The sequence below is a fragment of the Brachionichthys hirsutus genome, chromosome 4, assembly GCF_040956055.1.
Source record: "Brachionichthys hirsutus isolate HB-005 chromosome 4, CSIRO-AGI_Bhir_v1, whole genome shotgun sequence".
Classification (NCBI taxonomy): Eukaryota; Metazoa; Chordata; class Actinopteri; order Lophiiformes; family Brachionichthyidae; genus Brachionichthys; species Brachionichthys hirsutus.
In genome coordinates, this window is record NC_090900.1 from 1,692,369 (window position 1) to 1,714,448 (window position 22,080).

Sequence of the window (22,080 nt, forward strand, 5' to 3'; positions counted from 1 at the left end):
GTCTGAGGATTGTTGCAAGGCTTTCTAATGCAAACCTGGTGCTACAAAGCAGTGCAAGTTTGTAGTTTCAAAGTCAGAGATTTCAGTGTGCATAGTACAAAAAGTATGTTAAACTATGCAACAGATTTGATCAATTGTTATGCCAAGTTTTGAATTGCATGTCATCAATGACTATTTACATGTTTGAGTTACAATCTCACCTCCAATTGTTAAAAGTGTCTAAACACTTTTAATTACCGGTATACAGACTCCAAAGCTCATTAGCATAAATCAACTTATATAATGAAACAAATCCCTGCATTCAAGTAATGTCACAAATTGATGGTTTGTAATTACGTTTCTCTCGTGTGGCCTTCTTTAATTAGTTTTATGTTGTACATAAATCCCACGTAGTATTTGACGGAAAATCAAATGACAAAATATGTACATTTACAAATACACACAACTTAAAGAGCACCAAGGCAACGGAACATATACCAGACAAATTCGTAAACCACAGTACCACAACGTTACATCCGATACCATACGCCACACTGTACATTAAGGCGTGGGGTGTTGTTGATGCAGAATACAGGATATAAATTAAATGCACTGAGAAAAAAAAACACGTGTCATCTAAACCACTAAGGCAAACACTATAGACCTTTCTGCTTACAATAAACTCTGTTTTTTGTTATAAAATGGTTGTTTCGAAAGTCAATTGAATAATAAAGTAAATTCATTCATATTAGAGTGATGTAACTTGAGACAATCAGAATGAAAGTCCTGATATTTACTGAGCAATACATTAACAGTAAAAGTGATTAGGAAGTATTTTTTTTGAGCCCCCAGCACCAACTACTATATGATACGCTTCAACGAATGAATGATCATCCAGCTTGAGGCCTGTTCATACAGCGTAGTTAGCTTGGCAGCAGTCAGCACGAAAAAAGAAATGGTTTTTGATCCAGGATGTCCCTTATTTTCAATTTGAATCATCTTATTTCGACATTTATCTTTTAAACAGAGCACCTCTGTGGCGTAGCCTAAACATGCAAGTGATAAATAACTTACTTTTTTCCACTTTGGACTTTGACTAGTGCAACAGGAAATATTAAATACGAATATTTAAAATAAAATGAACAGCACCTCAATCGCCAGGTTTTCCTCATCCATTTCAGAATGCTTCCGCAGACAGACGCGCGCGAGCTGCAAGCTGCTTCCGTGTTTAGCCAGCATTCAACCAATAGTGTCACAGTAAAGTGACGTCACGCCGCACGAGGTCTCACTCTCTGCCACAGCTTAATTCCAGATCTGACAAAAAAGGGTAATGACATAAATAAATATATCGAAGTCCTGATCGGGAGCCAACTTCCGATTCCGATCAAGTCCGCCCGGATCGGGACATCCCTAGTGTGTCCAACATAATGTGTGTCCACTTTACTTTGCTGTATAATCTTATGTTACTATTCGACAATTGTTCATTTGAACTGCCTGTAATTTGCATGTATTTCACAGCATATAATAGAGGTCAGCACGATGAGTACTCGTGTTATTTTCAACATGTAGCTGCACAGTAACTAAATGTTACTGTTAGATCAGTCAGGTCTATATTCAGTACATGTATTACTCAGTAATACTACACCATTCTGCGTACTGCCTGCAGTGCACAATGTTAGGTAACTGCATATCGGGAGTAATGCAAGTTGCTTGCAGTTCATCAGGTATTCTATACAATTTACAACACGAACCAGCATCGCTGAGCACCGTGCTTACAAATCCATCCTACAATCAAGTACAACAGTAGATGATAATCTTACACATGATGCTATACATGTAATGTGATGTGTGCATAACAATAGCATTAGCAAAAAAGAGAAATGTCACAGTCTCGTGTCCTTCCCAGTTCCTTTCTTTACAGCTCGCCGTGACACCACGCTGTCTGTAGTTCCAATCGCTCGGACGCCGCTACGGGAGGTTCTTGTGTGGGTCTCTGTGGGGAAGAGTCCAAGAAAGCACTCCAGAAGTGTGCAGAGCTTAACGATGACTTCACCCTGACACGAGGAAGCGTCTTCTCAATGCAAGTCTTACACAGCCAAGTGCAATCAGTCAGGGGGGGGGGCATCCTCCGATTGATAAAAGACAAATCAATAAAGGTAAAACTGCCTTCAATGACAGAGGCCTCAGACGCACTGCCAACAAGGGCTGGTGGTCGCTTTGTCCACGGACTCTCAGATGAATTGTGTGTTGCTTTCCAGGATGGCAGTGGGGGACGATGGGAAAAACTGATGGAAAAAAATATGCGGCATCAAGCTACGCATGGGAAATAATAGCAATTTGAGATTCTCTTGTATCCCAAGTCACTGAATGCAATCCTCTAAACTAAAGCCCTTTGGTGACGAGAGCCCACAAATAGCACGAGAACAATACTAAATGCTTAGTATGTCCCGAGTCGCACCGTTTGTTACCACACACACAAAATGCTCAGATGTGGATTGCACTGAAATAACTTCTCGAAGTGATTTCTATACACTTGCTCAGTCCCGTTGATGAGATCGCACTGTTTTGTTAGATTGTACAAACACTTAAAGGCAAAGTGTTATATCTCTGAGGAACCGAGTTCTGGGTTGGGTCGCTGGCTGTTGCAGCTGATAAGCAGCACTTGGTTGTCAGTTCAGGTTAACTGATGATAGAGAATTCTGAGCTGGAATGTTCTGTGCCAGCAGAGTCTTATTCTTTATTTTTTAAATGCAGAACTCAGATGGTGGGGCATATAACAACCAGCATGAGTTGCTATCTGCACCAGTTACAATGTGCCATTTGTCAGTGAAGGTGCACGCCACTGAGGGTTGAGGGCACGAAGCTTAAATATCTAAGGGACTCGTTTTGAGATGATCCTGCACTCCCAGAGAAGCGGCGTTTGTCTGCAAAGGGCAAACAGCCGAGAGAAGAAAAGTCGCGCCTGAATAATTGGAGCATATTTAGGCAGCAGAGTCTCGCAGTGGATCTGGCCTTACCCGTCGGTCATATGACGGCAGAAGATCCAGAGGAGGGCGAGTGTGAGTTGGGCGAAGACGGAAGGTTCCAGAAGAGCCATTTGCGTTTGCACTGGCGTCTCTGGTACAGGTAGTCCTCCTTGTCGCGCTCTCTGCGCGCTCTTTGGTAGTGGTCGTCCTCTTTCAGGTACCACACAGGCGGCCAGCGGTGCTTCTCAAAGTACTCTTGGTTCTCTGGGTTGAAATGAACAGTTTGGAGAAAATAGGAAAGTGTGACGTCGGTGCTCATTTTCTTCTCTCTCACACGTGTAGTCTGCATGTCAACGTAGTCCGATTTAGAAAGTGCAGCACATATAAGAGGGGAAGAAATTAAGCTGAATGAAATGTGCATATTTTTTTATTAAAAAAGAGAACTCCAAGAACCACTAGATTTTCAATTGATGATCAAACTAATAGAACGTCTGTGAAAACGATTCATTTTTAGGCATCCTTAATCATATAAAGCAGGTGCCGGCAGCTATTTAGCTTTTGATGCGTGCCATTTTTGGGAATAGACTCACTGAGTTTAATCTGTTTATTGAGACGTATTTAAATCAGCCACCTTTACTGGGAACTTGTTGTACTCGTTTTTATTTGACTCGAGTTACCTGTGGACTTGGCCTTCATGTCTCTGGGAAACTTGCGGCAGACACTGTTGTAGTTGGTGCAGATGTGGTGAAGGCACCATCCAGTGAGCTGCTGGGCACCGTGGAACTGTCGACATACAAAATCTTTATTAGTCATGTCCTGTTTGACAACGGTTGCTGCATTGATGTGGTTTTCAAGGCTTGATTAAACTTAAATCGGCCAGTAATGCATTAACTGGGGAAAAAAGCAATTTAATGCCGATTTAACAGGACCCTAACGTCTCCAAAAAAAAAGGAAAAAAGCCTTGGGCTGATTTGGCTCCACCCACTGAATGCAAATTTAATTTCAGCCTCTAGAATAACTTCCCCTGAGAAGAATCCTGAATCCCACTTTATCATGTCAGAGCATTAAGTGCCATTCCTGCTGAGTGATGGATGATGAGTGTCACTACCTGAGCCATATCCAAGTACACAAGCACGTCCCCATCAATGTCGGCCCCCATCATAGCTGCCTCCGTCAATACTGTTACAGTGTAGAGCTCTGAAAGACACAGACACGATAGCTTTGTGTAACGCAATCCTAATGTCGACAATAATAAATAGATGCAGTATAATTAATACCTGTAAGTGCAACCAGGTGAGGGAGGCAAAGACGATTGGCAAGGACAATGAGCTCCATCGCATCGAGGTCAGGCCGGGAACAGAAGCGCCCTGTGTACAGATATTCCAGCACCGCCCGCATACAGCTACGGGTTGTGTTGGGAAACAGCACCTTAGAAACAGGAACACGCAACACCGTCATGAGCACGGGAGGCGGGGCGAAGGGTTTTGATGCATCTTGGGAAATTATGACCTACAGGGAATAAATCACTCAAGCTCTTATTGCAGAGCCTATAATAAACTCTGACCTCTTTGGTGCAACTCTCCACAAAAGGCCCGCCAAACATGGCTGCCATCCAGTCACAACTGGAGATGAGTAAAGGCTTATGGGCCATGATCGTCCCATCGTCTAGCTTGAACACCACATCTGCAGACAGAGGGGAGACACCGGCAATGCATCGCTGGCATCTGGGCGGCGAGCACTCGAGAACAAGCGCGCCTGTTCACTCACCGGAAAAGGTGCCTTTAGCCAAGCACTCTTTGACTCTGTTTGTGCGCCGAACATGGAAGGCTTTGGTGATCTCCTGGTTCATGAAGGCTTCGTTGTTAAGTATGTTTGCCACCATCATCCGCAGGTCAAAGACCTCCAGCAGCTCAGCAATGTGAGCGATGGGCATCAGCTCTTTCTCGTTCTCGTCCAGCTGGCCGGTGTACAGGTAGCGGAGTACAGCACGGAAAGGGCCGAGCTGCATGGACTGATCCATGTGCACAACAGTCATGGGCCGGGGACTGTAGGTCACGGGGTCGTCTACCAGCTCCTCCTGAATGCTGACGAAAGCCCGGCTCCAGGAGGAGAGCATTCTCCCCCGCCTGCACCCGTCAGAGTCTTTCAAGGTCCCGTCACTGGTGCAGGCCCTCAGGTTGGCTCTGTCGCCGTCGTCGCTGTTCTCGCAAACGTCAAAGCTGGCGGCGCGCATCAGCAGCTCCCGGCCAGAGAGGGGGCCACGGGTGGGCCTTTCCGTCTCCTCGCGGTGTGCGTCCATGATAAAGAGGTCGTAGAACTTTGAGGAGGACGTCGCCAGATAGATCTTGTGCGCAAAGATCTTCTGTCGCTCTTGCAGAACCAGGATGACGTCGGCGCAGTGCGGGTCCTCCAGGAGGCCGATTGGATGCTCTTCCGTGGTGGTTGGAGGAGGCGGCACGGTGATTATAGGTGGGGGGGGCTTCGGCGGGAGGAAGGGCGCCTGAAGGAGAGGCCGCTGCACGTTTCTGAGGTGAGATTTCCAAAACTGCAGGTGGCGGCGTGAGATGAGCGCGGCTCGGATAGCGTTGTCAAAGACGTCCTTGACGCCAAACTGAGCGACTACGCTGGTTTCGTAATACGGCACGCCCAACTCTTTGGCCACCTCCCGGCCTCTCTCTGGAGGGAGAATCTCATTGGATTTAATGGGTCTGAAAAAAAGAAAGGAAAAGACTTTTAAAAAGCAATAAATAATCTCCGTCTTCCAACAATAAAAAAGCCTCGCCACCTCGCTAACGGCCTGCGCGCCCGGTTCACTGCCTCCAGGTCGGCGTAGCGCAGGTCCAGCTGGCAGCCCACCAAGATGACAGGAGCGCGTGGACAGAAGTGCTTGATCTCAGGGTACCACATGGTCTTCACGTGGTATAAGGAGTTGGGGTTGGCGATTGAGAAGCAAAGCACCACCACGTCAGACCTGAAGGGAAGACGCGGGACAAATTCTCCTCACGCGAGCACCTCTCGTGAGCAAAATGCTGGTGGACGGGAGGGACATTTCACGTGCACTAACCTGCCGTATGCAAAGCGCCGGTCTTTATGGTGGTCTCCAAACGTGTCCCAGAGGCGAAGGGACACACTGACGTCGTCCACAACATCTCTGGAGCGCTCTAATACCTGATCAGAGACGGCAGATTAGGCGTTATTTATCTATTGAGTAAATTAATGTGCTATACGGACCTAAAGGCTTCATTTACTGAACTCAAACACACAATGACATGTCAAAAAACGTACAGGAAATATTAAAACATGACAAGTGTGCATACTCGCCTCCTGGCATACTCTGTATTGGTCAATCGCCCAGACTGTGGGCACATGGGTAGCGAGTAGCTGGTACTGAGTCAGTGTGGCATTGCAGGCCCGGGCACAGATGAGGCGGGTCTTTCCGACGGCATTGTCTCCCACCACCACACACTTGATAGTTTCAACGTTTGGCCTCTCATAGTCCATATCAGAATCTGTCAAGTGGGACCTGTGGAGGGATAAAGAAGCACAGAAAGCCGCATCAGCGCTTGAAATCCTAAACTGCTGCCCCCCCCGAACACGACAGGAGCAGGAATCAATGAGGTTATTAGACGCTGTGACGACTCTGTCTCTGCGCCGCTTGCTCTGTCTGCAGAGGGCTTCCACGTGCCCCATTCACAAGTCCGTCTTTATCCATAAAATAGCAAAAAGGAAGTTTAAAGCAACAAGAAAATTAAGAGGGGATGCTTGTTTCGGCACCATTTTACCACTGGAAAACATTTGGCTTAGCACTTTGAACAAATCGTGCACGGCAAGGTAAAGATGCTCATATACGAGGGGTTAAAAGAGAACGATATGGTGATGCTTCCGTAAACAAATCAGTCAGCACATTCATCAATCCTCATAACCGGGAGCCAAATCACAACAAGTAGGAGAATTGCCCTATTCTTTCCTTGTCCTTGATGTTTAAGTATATAATAATGGAGGGAGAGAGAGAGAGAGAGAGAGATCAGGTGAATAGGCTATTTCTGTCTTATAAAATGGTGGCTGATGAAGAAAGGAGGCTGGTTTCCAAGGGAACTGCATCCTGTGTCTGTGAGTGTCAGTCTGAAACAAGTAACCCGCTTCTTACACATTTTTCCTCTTCAACAAAAATGCCTTTAATAACTGTGCCCCCCTCTGCACGCTCAAAAGCCCAAAGCCTCATCAAAGCAGTGACAGTTGCTGCTCTGGGGAGTCACAGCCCCCCGCCCCACTCAGGGGGCTCCTTGTTCATGTGGATTCTAAGATTTGAGCCAGCTTCTCATGAAGGAGGTCAGATCAGATGCTTCTGGTGCTTCCTGGTCGGGACTCCAAATACCTGCTGCATGGATGAAAATAACCGACTGCTCGTTCTGTTATCCGTGCACAAGCTGGTTTGTGTTTCTGTTACAATCAGAAAGCAGGAGCCCGATTTGGCTTTGATATTTTTGATGCAGCATAAAGATTACTACTCGTGTGTGACGTCATTCATAAAAACAGCCTTTCATTGATCACTCAATCTGCATCCCGTATAGAGTCTCTCCTATAATAAGGCTGATGCATATAAGACAGCGCGACTTTAGGTGAGGCCCGACGATAGGAAGATGCACCGCCTCTATTATTGCGCAGTCGACGCTGCGCAACTCTCGAAATTACGCATTATTATTATATTGCTGTATAAAGCGACTTCCCGACTACGTCACCTGCAGATAAGCTTTCCATCCGCAACAAATATGATTCAATTGTGCGTTTCCTACCGGGAGGACCGAACATTCGCGCCAGGCTCTGCTGCATTACGCGTTATGTAACCCCCCCCCCCCCACCCAGTCGCTGATTCTTGAGCTGGTTTATCTGGCTCATCCAAACAGCCAGCGGGTAGGAAAACAACAACAACAACAACAACAACAACAACACCAACAATATTCCCAGAATGGATCCCTCTTACCGCAACCCGAGGAAGTGCTGCATGGGGCTGGGCGATGAACGCGACGGAGAGCGCGGCTCCATCGGATGCGGCTACCACCTGACGGCAGCTCGAGCTCAACTTCATCTTCGAGGCGGGGGGGGGGGCTCGGGAATAGATGCGTCGGTCAAGGTCCACTGGATCAGCGCGATAAGTCCGAGCGCATCGTGCCAGAAATAGCGGCTCTGGCCCGGAGCCCGTCGGCGCGTTGCAGCGCGCAGCAGCTCTGACCGTCACGGAATCACCTCCGGTCCGGTCCCCCCCCCGTCAGGCCTCCGTAGCTAATAATAGGCGGACGCACCGGCGGAAAGGGGCCATTCAAAGTGCTGCAGCGCGCTGATCCACTTTAAAGTCGCGTAATTCCTATTCCGCAGCTCGTGAACAGCGCAGGTATTCATCTATTAAACCAATCTGGATTGTGCGTCACGTACTTTATACTGTAGTGTAAAGTGTGTTTGTGTTGTGCGCGTGTGGGTCAATTCAGCGCGCACGATCAGCTCCTTTACGCTTAATTGGTAATGTTCTCTCCGCGGAGGGCAAACGTCACTTGCAGGTGAGACTCAGCAGGGATTCATTTCTTTGATTTGATCAGGGAACCAACCAGAAGTTGATCCACCCTCATCTGTGTAACTAGTTTTCATGTTTTTGTGTGCTCGTCTCATTTTGTCTTCCTAAAAATGAATAAAGTCTCCGCTCTAATTTTCAAAGTTACACAAGCGCCTCTCTCTTCCCTCTTCCTGGTGAGAACGTTGTCATTGTTCCAGTTTTTGCTGATATTGAATCACTTCCTGCCTTTAATTTTAGATGATCATTGATGATTATTGACCAGGATTCACTTAGATTGATGCATTACTCACAAGATAGTTACAGTGCATTATAAATTTATGTCATACAATCATCATATGTTTATCAGAAAATATACATGACCTTGTTCAGATCATCTGTGATGATAGACAGACAGACAGATAGATAGATAGATAGATAACATATTTAATGCTCCATCTTCTCCACCAGGAGAGGCTGCCAGTCTAAACTACCTTCTCATTCGTCAGCAGGAATGTTGGCAGGCGATCGCTTCACACGCCTTCAGCAAGCTGACTGATGGTAATGAGACCATGCAGTCCCAAGTTGAAATCTTTAATCCACTACTGCCTTGCTTAAGGCAGTAGTGGATTCATTGAAGTAATCGAGGCTTTATGATCATGTGTACAACAATCATATCGAGCAGCCGCTTCAATGAAATGCTTGTTTTCACACACATGCAGTTTACTGTGTTACTGGACTCAAGCCATGTTCTAGTTACTTGACTTAATGTTCAGTACTCGAAACCTTCAAGTTCAAAGATTTGTCCTCTAATACCGGAAGGCGGGTAAAGGTGCAGTCTCAGAGAAAACGGTTGTGTGATTGTCAAATATTGTCTTTATTGCTCTCCGCCTCCTCTTTTTTGACGTCTGAACAGACCAAATGTCTTTAAACAGCTCAAATGATCTCACAATCTCTCACTTGTGGGATATGGGGGCAAGAGGTTGTGTGTTTAAAGCCCCATTTTATGAGAGAAGTCTGCTGATCTGCGGCCCGTTGTCGCCTCCTCTGCTATCCCCGACCTAGCGAATGAGTTTTAAGACTTCCTGTGTGCTTGTTGTGGCTGGCATGTGGAGTAGCTCTAACTAACCAGAGGAATTGAACTCGGTACCTTGCTGTGAGGCAACAGCGCTATATCCACTATGCCACTAGCCCATGATGATAACGTATAGTTCAAATTAGAGAGACAATCAAGATTTTGAGGTCAATATGTGGAGACACAAAATTTGAGGCAAATGTAATCTTTAAAATTTATATTAAAATGTTACTTTTGGAACTCAGAGAACTTGTTTTTGTGTGTTTTGTCCCGTCTCACTGGAGATAATCAATGCAAAGTGAACTCTGGCTACCGTTTGGATGGCTATGTCAGTATTTACCCAGTGTCGCTGGGGACCTTTTGTGCAGAATTGCGCAAAAGCAGATGATATGAATTGTAGGGTGACCTCTGCAATGTAAAGATATTAACGTCTCTTCAACCTTTCAGGCACTCGGAGGATTGTTGCTGTCTGTGGATGTCGTGTTCGTGCTTTTACTTGTATTATTATTTTCTTGTATGCCTTCTTAGCCCTCCCTCTGTCTTGAGTCCTCTGGCAGTTTGTTGAACCTCACAGTCACGTTCCAGCCTTTTTCCTCACGCCATAGCCATAGTCTCGTTCATGAACCTTTGCCTGATTTTTGACTTTGACTTTTGCTTAACTATATGGATACCTTTCCTGTGTACTGAACCTTTCTTTGGGGATTAAACCCTTCTGTTGCTCCACCGTCAGTCTGTGCCTGTGCATTTTAAATCCATGCCAGCCCGTTCAGCGTTCTTGGCAGTGCATTCAGATCGTCATTTCCATGGCTGCTCCAGAATCAGACTCCAAATGCCTTTTCTCTCTGGACCCCTACCATGTCTCTGAGGAGTTTGGCTTCATCCTCCCTGATCCTCTGGTATGTAGAAAATGGACAATTTGATACCCTCAAGCACACCTTCAGTTCTTTCCAGAACCAAGTCACCTCATCTAAGGGGTTATATATGTATCAGGTCCCCTATAGTAAAATTCATTCAAAAGTCCATTCAAAAAGTTTTCTTCCCTAGCATTTTGAAGTTTCTGAATTTGACCTTACACACAAAGCAGTTGTGATGAAATATGATAACAAGGGATGGAAAGTTTCTGAACTGTTCTTTTAACATGACGTGAAATAACAGTGAGTGTGACATCTGAAAATGCCAGTTTGGTGATGTCATAGAGTTGATCCCTGATAGAGGGAAGCTGTTCCTGAGCCTGTTTGACCTGAAACTCAGTGGTTGGCGGAGGAGTCTTGTTTAAGGATTGGCCTGGATGCCCTGCACATGCAACCATCAAGGTTGGAGTTGTTGAAGTGTTCCTCAACTGTCTGCTTGAGATTGAGCCCGTCAAATTCCATTTTTCATTTTAGATCTGTCTAAATCTAAAGGCGGTGCCATGTGCCTGAAGTAGCGATGTGGACGTCTCCGTTCATCCATGTCTTCTGATTGAGGCTTTGAGGCTTTCAGTGTTACGGTGTTACAGTGCACTCTTTGCTTTGCCTTTCGAAGGACAAGCTTCCAGCGTATTACCAGCCATGGATGGACGTTGCCCTACGCGTCCCACAGCTTATGGAGACACATGAGTTGCGTTCGCATGTCAACAAGGCGAGTCAAGTCAATATACATTTCAACATGTTCATGCAGCAATCGTTTAGTGTTAATATTCCGCTTGTTCAGATGCCGCTGCTGAGCAGCAGCTTTCTGAGGAACCACCGTGAGTTCAGGCTGGCTCACCTGGCTCTGAGCATCATGACTGCAGGCTACACCTGGCAGGAGGGGGAGGACGATCCAGTAGAGGTTTCTCTCTTTCTGTCTGTTCAAAGGCTTTTCATACTGCATTCCCTGATGGGAGAGGCTCAGGGCTACAGGGGAAAAAAAAGGTTCATTAGACTGGAAAATGAAGTTTAAATAAATTCCCACTTTAAGTTCAGAAATTTGTTTGTTTATTTTGTTTTTTTAAGAGAAAAACTTAATAAAGTATTACTGTGTTAAGCAAAGCCTTCACAAAACATGTCATGGTGGTAGAGTTAGAAGATTTGCAGGGTTACTGACAAAACAAGAACGGCTCGATAGCAGCACATGTACTTTTGAATATACAGCGACCTCTGGTGACATTACATTATATTAAATTTATATGCATGACTTTCTATTCTAAAACTATCTTGCTGTCAGATGCTGCCATGTAATCTGGCCATCCCCTTCTGGGAGGTATCGCAGCGCTTAGGACTTCCACCAATCCTCACCCACGCAGATATAGTTCTGACAAACTGGAGAAAGAAGGATCCAGAGGGGTAAGACTAGTTATCTTTAGTAGGTGGTTTGCTTGACCTTTAAAAACGTTCTAAATCTAATTCCGTTTTGTCTCCCGCCCCCCCACCCCCACATGTAATTTTATGCATCCTGCTTCAGGCCTCTGACCATCGAGTAAGGACAATTCAATTTGAATTATGGTCAACATACTGTGTAAAATGAACTATACAACAACAACGATAACAAAATGTTGCTTGCATCATGCAGGAACTTGGAGCTGCTGTTTAACTTCCCAGGTGGTGACAACTCCAGATGTTTCATAATTGTTAACATGCTGGTAGAGATGGCTGCAGTTCCTGCATTGAAAGTGAAGATATACTCTATTTTCACCCTATAACTATAAAAGTCACCACAATAAAATAGATTCATGTTCAAGACGCTACAGAAAACCCATGGACGCTGGACCTGTGTTGCAGGACATTCCCACTGTGATCAATGGCGTCAGGGTTGGAGACGCTGAGGCTGTGACCAGAGCCCTGGAGGTCATCAGCCAGTCGATCCAGGACATGACGGATGGACTCAAACTGATGCATGGTAATCGCTCAGACATATCCTGTTACTGGAAATAGGTTTTTGTTTAATGTGTGTGGGTTTTTTTTTTTTTTTTGCAGCACACGTGGAACCCTCAGTCTTCTATGGTACTTTGAGGATCGTCCTGTCTGGGTAGACAAGTGTCTCTATTTTATTGGACTTCTGTTATTTGTTAAGTGAAGCCTGATTTTGAAACTTTTCGCTTGTGCCCACAAACAGGTGGAAAGACAACTGCTGTTTGCCAAACGGTCTCGTTTATGAAGGAGTCCAGACAGAACCGATGCAGTATTCAGGTGGGAGCGCCGCACAGAGCAGCGTGATGCACTGCTTCGATGAACTTCTGGGAGTTAAACATGAAGGACACGGCGGTGAGATGGCTGAGTTTATTAAATGGATTGATTACAACAGTGCCAGAGAGTCATGAGGACGACTGACTGTGGTAACGCTGCCCTTACCTAGGTGCCTTCCTAGCCAGCATGAGGAGCTACATGCTACCACCACACAGGAGACTTATCGAAGACATCTCCCAGCAACCCTCGCTGAAGTCATTCGTCCAGCAGCAGGCCAACGAGGAGCTAAACAAGGCCTTTACCCACTGTGTCACAAAACTCTTGACCTTTCGCAACCAGCATATTAACCTAGTCAGTCGCTTTGTCATTATACCTGCAGCCCGTGCTCGACAAATTCGCCCCCAGAGCAAGGGGCAGTTAATTTCCAAACCACCCGTAGCGTTGGAACGGTCGGGCACTGGAGGCAGCAGCTTCATGACCTTCCTTAAGACTGTCAGGGATGAAACTAAACAGACTTTACCGCCTGCAACAAATGAAGAAACGCATCAAAGAACAGAGCGTGATAAATGAGACATTTCATCATGAATTTGATGTCAGTATGTGGACCGAGTAGAAGACATAAAATTGGATGTAAATGTAATCTTTGGAATTTCTATTAAAATGTTACGATTGGAGCTCATAGAATGTGAGTTTTTTTATGTGTTGATCTGCCAGCTGTCTGTCTCAACAGTAACCAAACGTGCAATGAACTCTACTGTTGGGACGGTGGTGGAAGTGTTGACCCGATGAGCACACTGATTACTGATTGACAAACTGTGGCTCGGGACATTCTGTGTAGAATCCTGAAACAGCAGATGCTATGAACTACTTGTCATTCACCATAACAGCAATCAAGTGACCTCTGAGCCGGAATGCAGAGATCTTTATAACTCTTCAACCATTCAGGCACTCAGAGGACTGTCACCGTCTGTGGATTCAGATCGTCATTTCCATGGCTGCTCCAGAATCAGACTCCAAATGTATTTTCTCTCTGGACCCCTACCATGTCTCTGAGGAGTTTGGGTTCTTCCTTCCTGATCCTCTGGTAAGTAGAAAATGGGCAATTTGGTTTGACCCCTAAAGAGGGTTCTTTAGGGGTCAAGCACACCTTCAGTTATTCAGGGCTGAGCCACCGAAAATAAAAGTTCCTTCCATAAGTTTTCTACCATTTTGAAGTTTTTTAATTTTACCTTACACACAATTGATCATAATGAAATGTGATAACAAGGGATATAAAGTTTCTGAAATTTTCTCTAAACGTGATGTTAAGTAACAGCTAATCTTACATATGAAAAGACTTAATTTGATCAACAGTAAATATATTATTCTGGACGCATCAGAAGCACATCGCTGGTAATTGAAACAATTTTGAATCATTTCTTTTTTTTTAATATATATGTGATGTGAAGCCGATGTGGTTCCTCTGGTAGTCAGTGAACTTGGGGCAGTGACCCCCCTTCCCCCCAAACTGGGGGTGTGGTTCCAGCAGATTCCAGGAACAACGTCTGAAGCCTCAGTCCAGAAGAACACAGCACGAGGAACAATTGAGATGTTGTACAGAAAGGCCTGTAGTCAAAGACCAATGACAGTAAAGAGAGAGACAGAGTGGTGGCTGGGGCGGGGGGGTCATGGCGTGTGCTGTTCCTACTACTGTTTGACCCGAACGTAGCTTCCTTTGACACAGCAGCAATGTCCTCCTCAGACACGCGTTGTGATGGACTGTCTTTATGGGCTGTGCTTTGCCTTTTGAAGGACAAGCTTCCAGCGTATTACCAGCCATGGATGGACGTTGCCCTACGCGTCCCACAGCTTATGGAGACACATGAGTTGCGTTCGCATGTCAACAAGGCAAGTCAAGTCAATATACATTTCAACATGTTCATGCAGCAATCGTTTAGTGTTAATATTCCGCTTGTTCAGATGCCGCTGCTGAGCAGCAGCTTTCTGAGGAACCACCGTGAGTTCAGGCTGGCTCACCTGGCTCTGAGCATCATGACTGCAGGCTACACCTGGCAGGAGGGGGAGGACGATCCAGTAGAGGTTTCTCTCTTTCTGTCTGTTCAAAGGCTTTTCATACTGCATTCCCTGATGGGAGAGGCTCAGGGCTACAGGGGAAAAAAAAGGTTCATTAGACTGGAAAATGAAGTTTAAATAAATTCCCACTTTAAGTTCAGAAATTTGTTTGTTTATTTTGTTTTTTTAAGAGAAAAACTTAATAAAGTATTACTGTGTTAAGCAAAGCCTTCACAAAACATGTCATGGTGGTAGAGTTAGAAGATTTGCAGGGTTACTGACAAAACAAGAACGGCTCGATAGCAGCACATGTACTTTTGAATATACAGCGACCTCTGGTGACATTACATTATATTAAATTTAAATGCATGACTTTCTATTCTAAAACTATCTTGCTGTCAGATGCTGCCATGTAATCTGGCCATCCCCTTCTGGGAGGTATCGCAGCGCTTAGGACTTCCACCAATCCTCACCCACGCAGATGTAATTCTGACAAACTGGAGAAAGAAGGATCCAGAGGGGTAAGACTAGTTATCTTTAGTAGGTGGTTTGCTTGACCTTTAAAAACGTTCTAAATCTAATTCCGTTTTGTCTCCCGCCCCCCACCCCCACATGTAATTTTATGCATCCTGCTTCAGGCCTCTGACCATCGAGTAAGGACAATTCAATTTGAATTATGGTCAACATACAACAACAACGATAACAAAATGTTGCTTGCATCATGCAGGAACTTGGAGCTGCTGTTTAACTTCCCAGGTGGTGACAACTCCAGATGTTTCATAATTGTTACCATGCTGGTAGAGATGGCTGCAGTTCCTGCATTGAAAGTGAAGATATACTCTATTTTCACCCTATAACTATAAAAGTCACCACAATAAAATAGATTCATGTTCAAGACGCTACAGAAAACCCATGGACGCTGGACCTGTGTTGCAGGACATTCCCACTGTGATCAATGGCGTCAGGGTTGGAGACGCTGAGGCTGTGACCAGAGCCCTGGAGGTCATCAGCCAGTCGATCCAGGACATGACGGATGGACTCAAACTGATGCATGGTAATCGCTCAGACCTATCCTGTTACTGGAAATAGGTTTTTGTTTAATGTGTGTGGGTTTTTTTTTTTTTTTTGCAGCACACGTGGAACCCTCAGCCTTCTATGGTACTTTGAGGATCGTCCTGTCTGGGTAGACAAGTGTCTCTATTTTATTGGACTTCTGTTATTTGTTAAGTGAAGCCTGATTTTGAAACTTTTCGCTTGTGCCCACGAACAGGTGGAAAGACAACTGCTGTTTGCCAAACGGTCTCGTTTATGAAGGAGTCCAGACAGAACCGATGCAGTATTCAGGTGGGAGCGCCGCACAGAGCAGCGTGATGCAATGCTTCGATGAACTTCTGGGAGTTAAACATGAAGGACACGGCGGTGAGATGGCTGAGTTTATTAAATGGATTGATTACAACAGTGCCAGAGAGTCATGAGGACGACTGACTGTGGTAACGCTGCCCTTACCTAGGTGCCTTCCTAGCCAGCATGAGGAGCTACATGCTACCACCACACAGGAGACTTATCGAAGACATCTCCCAGCAACCCTCGCTGAAGTCATTCGTCCAGCAGCAGGCCAACGAGGAGCTAAACAAGGCCTTTACCCACTGTGTCACAAAACTGTTGACCTTTCGCAACCAGCATATTAACCTAGTCAGTCGCTTTGTCATTATACCTGCAGCCCGTGCTCGACAAATTCGCGCCCAGAGCAAGGGGCAGTTAATTTCCAAACCACCCGTAGCGTTGGAACGGTCGGGCACTGGAGGCAGCAGCTTCATGACCTTCCTTAAGACTGTCAGGGATGAAACTAAACAGACTTTACCGCCTGCAACAAATGAAGAAACGCATCAAAGAACAGAGCGTGATAAATGAGACATTTCATCGTGAATTTGATGTCAGTATGTGGACCGAGTAGAAGACATAAAATTGGATGTAAATGTAATCTTTGGAATTTCTATTAAAATGTTACGATTGGAGCTCATAGAATGTGAGTTTTTTTTATGTGTTGATCTGCCAGCTGTCTGTCTCAACAGTAACCAAACGTGCAATGAACTCTACTGTTGGGACGGTGGTGGAAGTGTTGACCCGATGAGCATACTGATTACTGATTGACAAACTGTGGCTCGGGACATTCTGTGTAGAATCCTGAAACAGCAGATGCTATGAACTGCTTGTCATTCACCACAACAGCAATCAAGTGAACTCTGAGCCGGAATGCAGAGATCTTTATAACTCTTCAACCATTCAGGCACTCAGAGGACTGTCACCATCTGTGGATTCAGATCGTCATTTCCATGGCTGCTCCAGAATCAGACTCCAAATGTATTTTCTCTCTGGACCCCTACCATGTCTCTGAAGAGTTTGGGTTCGTCCTCCCTGATCCTCTGGTAAGTAGAAAATGGGCAATTTGGTTTGACCCCTAAAGAGGGTTCTTTAGGGGACAAGCACACCTTCAGTTATTCAGGGCTGAGCCACCGAAAATAAAAGTTCCTTCCATAAGTTTTCTACCATTTTGAAGTTTCTTAAATTTACCTTTCACACAATTGATCATAATGAAATGTGATAACAAGGGATATAAAGTTTCTGAAATTTTCTCTAAACGTGATGTTAAGTAACAGCTAATCTTACATATGAAAAGACTTAATTTGATCAACATTAAATATATTATTCTGGACGCGTCAGAAGGGGGCGGCTCGGTGGCGCAGTGGTAAGCACTGTTGCCTCACAGCGAGATGGTCGCAGGTTCGTCTCCGGCTTGTGGCCGTTCTGTGAGGAGTTTGCATGTTCTCCCCGTGTCTGCGTGGGTTCTCTCCGGGTTCTCCGGCTTCCTCCCACCACCAAAGACATGCAGCCTAGGCTGATTGGTGACACTAAATTGCCCGTAGGTGTGAGTGTGTGTGTGGCTGGTTGTCTGTCTCTGTGTTGCCCTGCGATGAACTGGCGGCTTGTCCAGGGTGTCCCCTGCCTCTCGCCCATTGACTGCTGGGATTGGCTCCAGCTTGGCCCGCGACCCGGTAACGGAGTAAGCGGTTAGAAATGGAATGGACGCGTCAGAAGCACATCGCTGGTAATTGAAACAATTTTGAATCATTTCTCTTTTTTTTTTAATGTGAATCATAATTTAGCAGCTGAAGAGTGTGTCGGAACTCGAGACAGATGCGGTATCAGTCCAGAAGGAGAGACTGGGCGGAAGCTGAACTTTGACATTGTTAGTCTATGCTGAAATACTAATTTGTGTAAATAGCCTTACCGGTAGAATAAATTCTAAAAGGTCCCCTATTTTCCTATTAGATTAGTTTTAATTAAAATGTATTATCATTGAACAAAACGGGTACACGCCAACAAAAAGAAAATATGAAACTGTTGAGAAGCACCAAGAGTTTAAAGAACAGCCAGAAGAGATGTGGAAGGTTGAAGCCGATGTGGTTCCTCTGGTAGTCGGTGAACTTGGGGCAGTGCCCCCCCCTTCCCTTCCCCCCAAACTGGGGGTGTGGTTCCAGCAGATTCCAGGAACAATGTCTGAAGCCTCAGTCCAGAAGAACACAGCACGAGGAACAATTGAGATGTTGTACAGAAAGGCCTGTAGTCAAAGACCAATGACAGTAAAGAGAGACAGAGTGGTGGCTGGGGCGGGGGGGTCATGGCGTGTGCTGTTCCTACTACTGTTTGACCCGAACGTAGCTTCCTTTGACACAGCAGCAATGTCCTCCTCAGACACGCGTTGTGATGGACTGTCTTTATGGGCTGTGCTTTGCCTTTCGAAGGACAAGCTTCCAGCGTATTACCAGCCATGGATGGACGTTGCCCTACGCGTCCCACAGCTTGTGGAGACACATGAGTTGCGTTCGCATGTCAACAAGGCGAGTCAAGTCAATATACATTTCAACATGTTCATGCAGCAATCGTTTAGTGTTAATATTCCGCTTGTTCAGATGCCGCTGCTGAGCAGCAGCTTTCTGAGGAACCACCGTGAGTTCAGGCTGGCTCACCTGGCTCTGAGCATCATGACTGCAGGCTACACCTGGCAGGAGGGGGAGGACGATCCAGTAGAGGTTTCTCTCTTTCTGTCTGTTCAAAGGCTTTTCATACTGCATTCCCTGATGGGAGAGGCTCAGGGCTACAGGGGAAAAAAAAGGTTCATTAGACTGGAAAATGAAGTTTAAATAAATTGCCACTTTAAGTTCAGAAATTTGTTTGTTTATTTTGTTTTTTTAAGAGAAAAACTTAATAAAGTATTACTGTGTTAAGCAAAGCCTTCACAAAACATGTCATGGTGGTAGAGTTAGAAGATTTGCAGGGTTACTGACAAAACAAGAACGGCTCGATAGCAGCACATGTACTTTTGAATATACAGCGACCTCTGGTGACATTACATTATATTAAATTTATATGCATGACTTTCTATCCTAAAACTATCTTGCTGTCAGATGCTGCCATGTAATCTGGCCATCCCCTTCTGGGAGGTATCGCAGCGCTTAGGACTTCCACCAATCCTCACCCACGCAGATATAGTTCTGACAAACTACAGAAAGAAGGATCCAGAGGGGTAAGACTAGTTATCTTTAGTAGGTGGTTTGCTTGACCTTTAAAAACGTTCTAAATCTAATTCCGTTTTGTCTCCCGCCCCCCCACCCCCACATGTAATTTTATGCATCCTGCTTCAGGCCTCTGACCATCGAGTAAGGACAATTCAATTTGAATTATGGTCAACATACTGTGTAAAATGAACTATACAACAACAACGATAACAAAATGTTGCTTGCATCATGCAGGAACTTGGAGCTGCTGTTTAACTTCCCTGGTGGAGACAGCGCCAGAGGCTTCTTCATGGTTACACTCATGATAGAGATGGCTGCAGTCCCTGCATTGAGGGTGAAATATAGTGAATTTTCACGCTCTATTTTGTGATTCTACTTCAATTGAAGGCCGAAACTATACAAGTTACCATAAAAAATGATTCAAGACGCTACAGAAAACCCATGGACGCTGGACCTGTGTTGCAGGACATTCCCACTGTGATCAATGGCGTCAGGGTTGGAGACGCTGAGGCTGTGACCAGAGCCCTGGAGGTCATCAGCCAGTCGATCCAGGACATGACGGATGGACTCAAACTGATGCATGGTAATCGCTCAGACATATCCTGTTACTGGAAATAGGTTTTTGTTTAATGTGTGTGGGTTTTTTTTTTTGCAGCACACGTGGAACCCTCAGTCTTCTATGGTACTTTGAGGATCGTCCTGTCTGGGTAGACAAGTGTCTCTATTTTATTGGACTTCTGTTATTTGTTAAGTGAAGCCTGATTTTGAAACTTTTCGCTTGTGCCCACAAACAGGTGGAAAGACAACTGCTGTTTGCCAAACGGTCTCGTTTATGAAGGAGTCCAGACAGAACCGATGCAGTATTCAGGTGGGAGCGCCGCACAGAGCAGCGTGATGCACTGCTTCGATGAACTTCTGGGAGTTAAACATGAAGGACACGGCGGTGAGATGGCTGAGTTTATTAAATGGATTGATTACAACAGTGCCAGAGAGTCATGAGGACGACTGACTGTGGTAACGCTGCCCTTACCTAGGTGCCTTCCTAGCCAGCATGAGGAGCTACATGCTACCACCACACAGGAGACTTATCGAAGACATCTCCCAGCAACCCTCGCTGAAGTCATTCGTCCAGCAGCAGGCCAACGAGGAGCTAAACAAGGCCTTTACCCACTGTGTCACAAAACTGTTGACCTTTCGCAACCAGCATATTAACCTAGTCAGTCGCTTTGTCATTATACCTTCAATTAAAGCGAGACAACTTTGTGGGCGGAACAAGGGAGAAATGACCAACAAACCACCCGCAGAGTTAGAGATTAAAGGCACCGGCGGCACTGACATGATGTCCTTCCTAAAGACTGTTAGGGATGAAACAAAACACTCCTTTATGCCTGAGACAAGTAACCAATGATTGACCACATTCATTCATTCATCGTGGGTCGTGCTGGAGCCCATCTCAGAAGTCTACAGGCAAGAGGCAGGGTACAGGCTGGACAATCTGCCAGTTCAACAGACAACTACAGCAACTATTCACATAAACACACACACACATACACACCTATGGACAATTTCGTGTCAAATTCACCTAAAGTTGCATGTTGTTGGTGGTGGGAAGAAGCTGGAGAACCTGGAGAGAACCCACGCTACCACTGAGCAAGCCAAAGAGCGAGGGGCTGGGTTTGGGTCTTTACACGGCCCATGGGTAAAGGGATAATGGTCCTGTAGAACCACCAGAGGTTTATGCTGTCGCTTTATATGTAGCTTTGTGTCTTTAAACAAACCTAAGAGTGAGGCTGGTCATTCATTCCAAACCACAACTTGAACCAGTGCCGATATTCTTTGTTAAATTCAACCACTATTTCCGTCATAAACTGAATTGGAAAACAGAAAATGCATCGAACATCTGCTCCAGAGCCACAGATCTACAGAACATTTGGATATCATTCAGTCCATGCAAAACGCCTGCAGCTTTTGAGATCCGGGTCAAATGAAGTTTGGAATTTTTTTCCTTCTGCAGCTTGTAATTTGACCCGTTACTTCTGAGGCTACTGAGGTTACAAAAAAAGTATTTTTTTTTGGAAAGGTCCCAAAAAGCTATCAGAAATCATCATTAAAAAATATATATATTACAATATTAAAGTAAACCAAAGCAAAGGACAAAGGAAACAGATTTTTAGAATGATTTGAGTAGAGGGCAGTCAATATATGTGTGGTGATCTAACATTATTATAACCAAAGCTATTCTAAAAAAACAATTATTGTAATGATTATTGATAATAGCAATTTGAAGAGGTGTGGAATTCACACGAGTTAAAATGCTTCTGCCTCACTTAAAACATTGACAAGCTGGAACCTGACCTTTCCCTCTGAGGCTTTGTTTGCGCCTTCACTCTGCACTGCACCTCACTTTGGGGTTGTCATGTCAAAGCACAATGCACAATGCAGCGCAGAGACGCATCACTTATCAGAGTGGTTACCTCAGCACTCCTGCCGGTCCACATCTCGCCTACATCCAGCCTTCACATGCCCAGCCATGCTTCCTGGCCTGACAGTGTGAAAAACACAGCAATAAAGGGATGGATTGTGCTCATGCTGCGTAATCTTATCCTTTTCTGGCTTGTGTCCACTGGTGTTACATTACAATAGAATCCTTCCGAGATCAGTTAAGGCAGACGATTAGACATGACAATACACCCCCCAATCTAAATCTACGTCATCTTGCCTTTTCCCGTTTTGCATGTCAGGC

General features: G+C 45.3%; 4 protein-coding genes across 4 annotated transcripts; 3 read left to right on the top strand and 1 right to left on the bottom strand.

Annotated features, from left to right (window-relative positions):
* Positions 1-3,003: 3,003 nt before the first annotated feature.
* LOC137918216 (rho-related BTB domain-containing protein 2-like) lies at positions 3,004-7,988 on the bottom strand. Its single transcript, XM_068760978.1, has 10 exons — positions 7,927-7,988; positions 6,267-6,468; positions 6,010-6,113; positions 5,731-5,916; positions 4,713-5,653; positions 4,510-4,628; positions 4,223-4,373; positions 4,054-4,142; positions 3,623-3,728; positions 3,004-3,209 (listed from the first exon to the last, which is right to left on the bottom strand). The coding sequence occupies exons 1-10, from the start codon at positions 7,986-7,988 to the stop codon at positions 3,004-3,006; spliced, it is 2,166 nt and encodes a 721-aa protein (XP_068617079.1).
* Positions 7,989-10,365: 2,377 nt separating this feature from the next.
* Positions 10,366-13,278, top strand: ido1 (indoleamine 2,3-dioxygenase 1). Its single transcript, XM_068760753.1, has 10 exons — positions 10,366-10,458; positions 11,087-11,182; positions 11,255-11,374; positions 11,750-11,868; positions 11,987-12,001; positions 12,095-12,194; positions 12,304-12,421; positions 12,499-12,550; positions 12,638-12,786; positions 12,878-13,278. Exons 1-10 carry the CDS (start codon positions 10,366-10,368, stop codon positions 13,276-13,278), a joined length of 1,263 nt encoding a protein of 420 aa, XP_068616854.1.
* Positions 13,279-13,693: 415 nt separating this feature from the next.
* Positions 13,694-16,671, top strand: LOC137918011 (indoleamine 2,3-dioxygenase 2-like). Its single transcript, XM_068760754.1, has 10 exons — positions 13,694-13,792; positions 14,500-14,595; positions 14,668-14,787; positions 15,163-15,281; positions 15,399-15,413; positions 15,488-15,587; positions 15,697-15,814; positions 15,892-15,943; positions 16,031-16,179; positions 16,271-16,671. Exons 1-10 carry the CDS (start codon positions 13,700-13,702, stop codon positions 16,669-16,671), a joined length of 1,263 nt encoding a protein of 420 aa, XP_068616855.1. The 5' UTR covers positions 13,694-13,699.
* A 318-nt stretch (positions 16,672-16,989) lies between these two features.
* Positions 16,990-20,745, top strand: LOC137918012 (indoleamine 2,3-dioxygenase 2-like). Its single transcript, XM_068760755.1, has 10 exons — positions 16,990-17,186; positions 18,564-18,659; positions 18,732-18,851; positions 19,227-19,345; positions 19,464-19,478; positions 19,572-19,671; positions 19,803-19,920; positions 19,993-20,044; positions 20,132-20,280; positions 20,372-20,745. Exons 1-10 carry the CDS (start codon positions 17,094-17,096, stop codon positions 20,743-20,745), a joined length of 1,236 nt encoding a protein of 411 aa, XP_068616856.1. The 5' UTR covers positions 16,990-17,093.
* Positions 20,746-22,080: the final 1,335 nt, after the last annotated feature.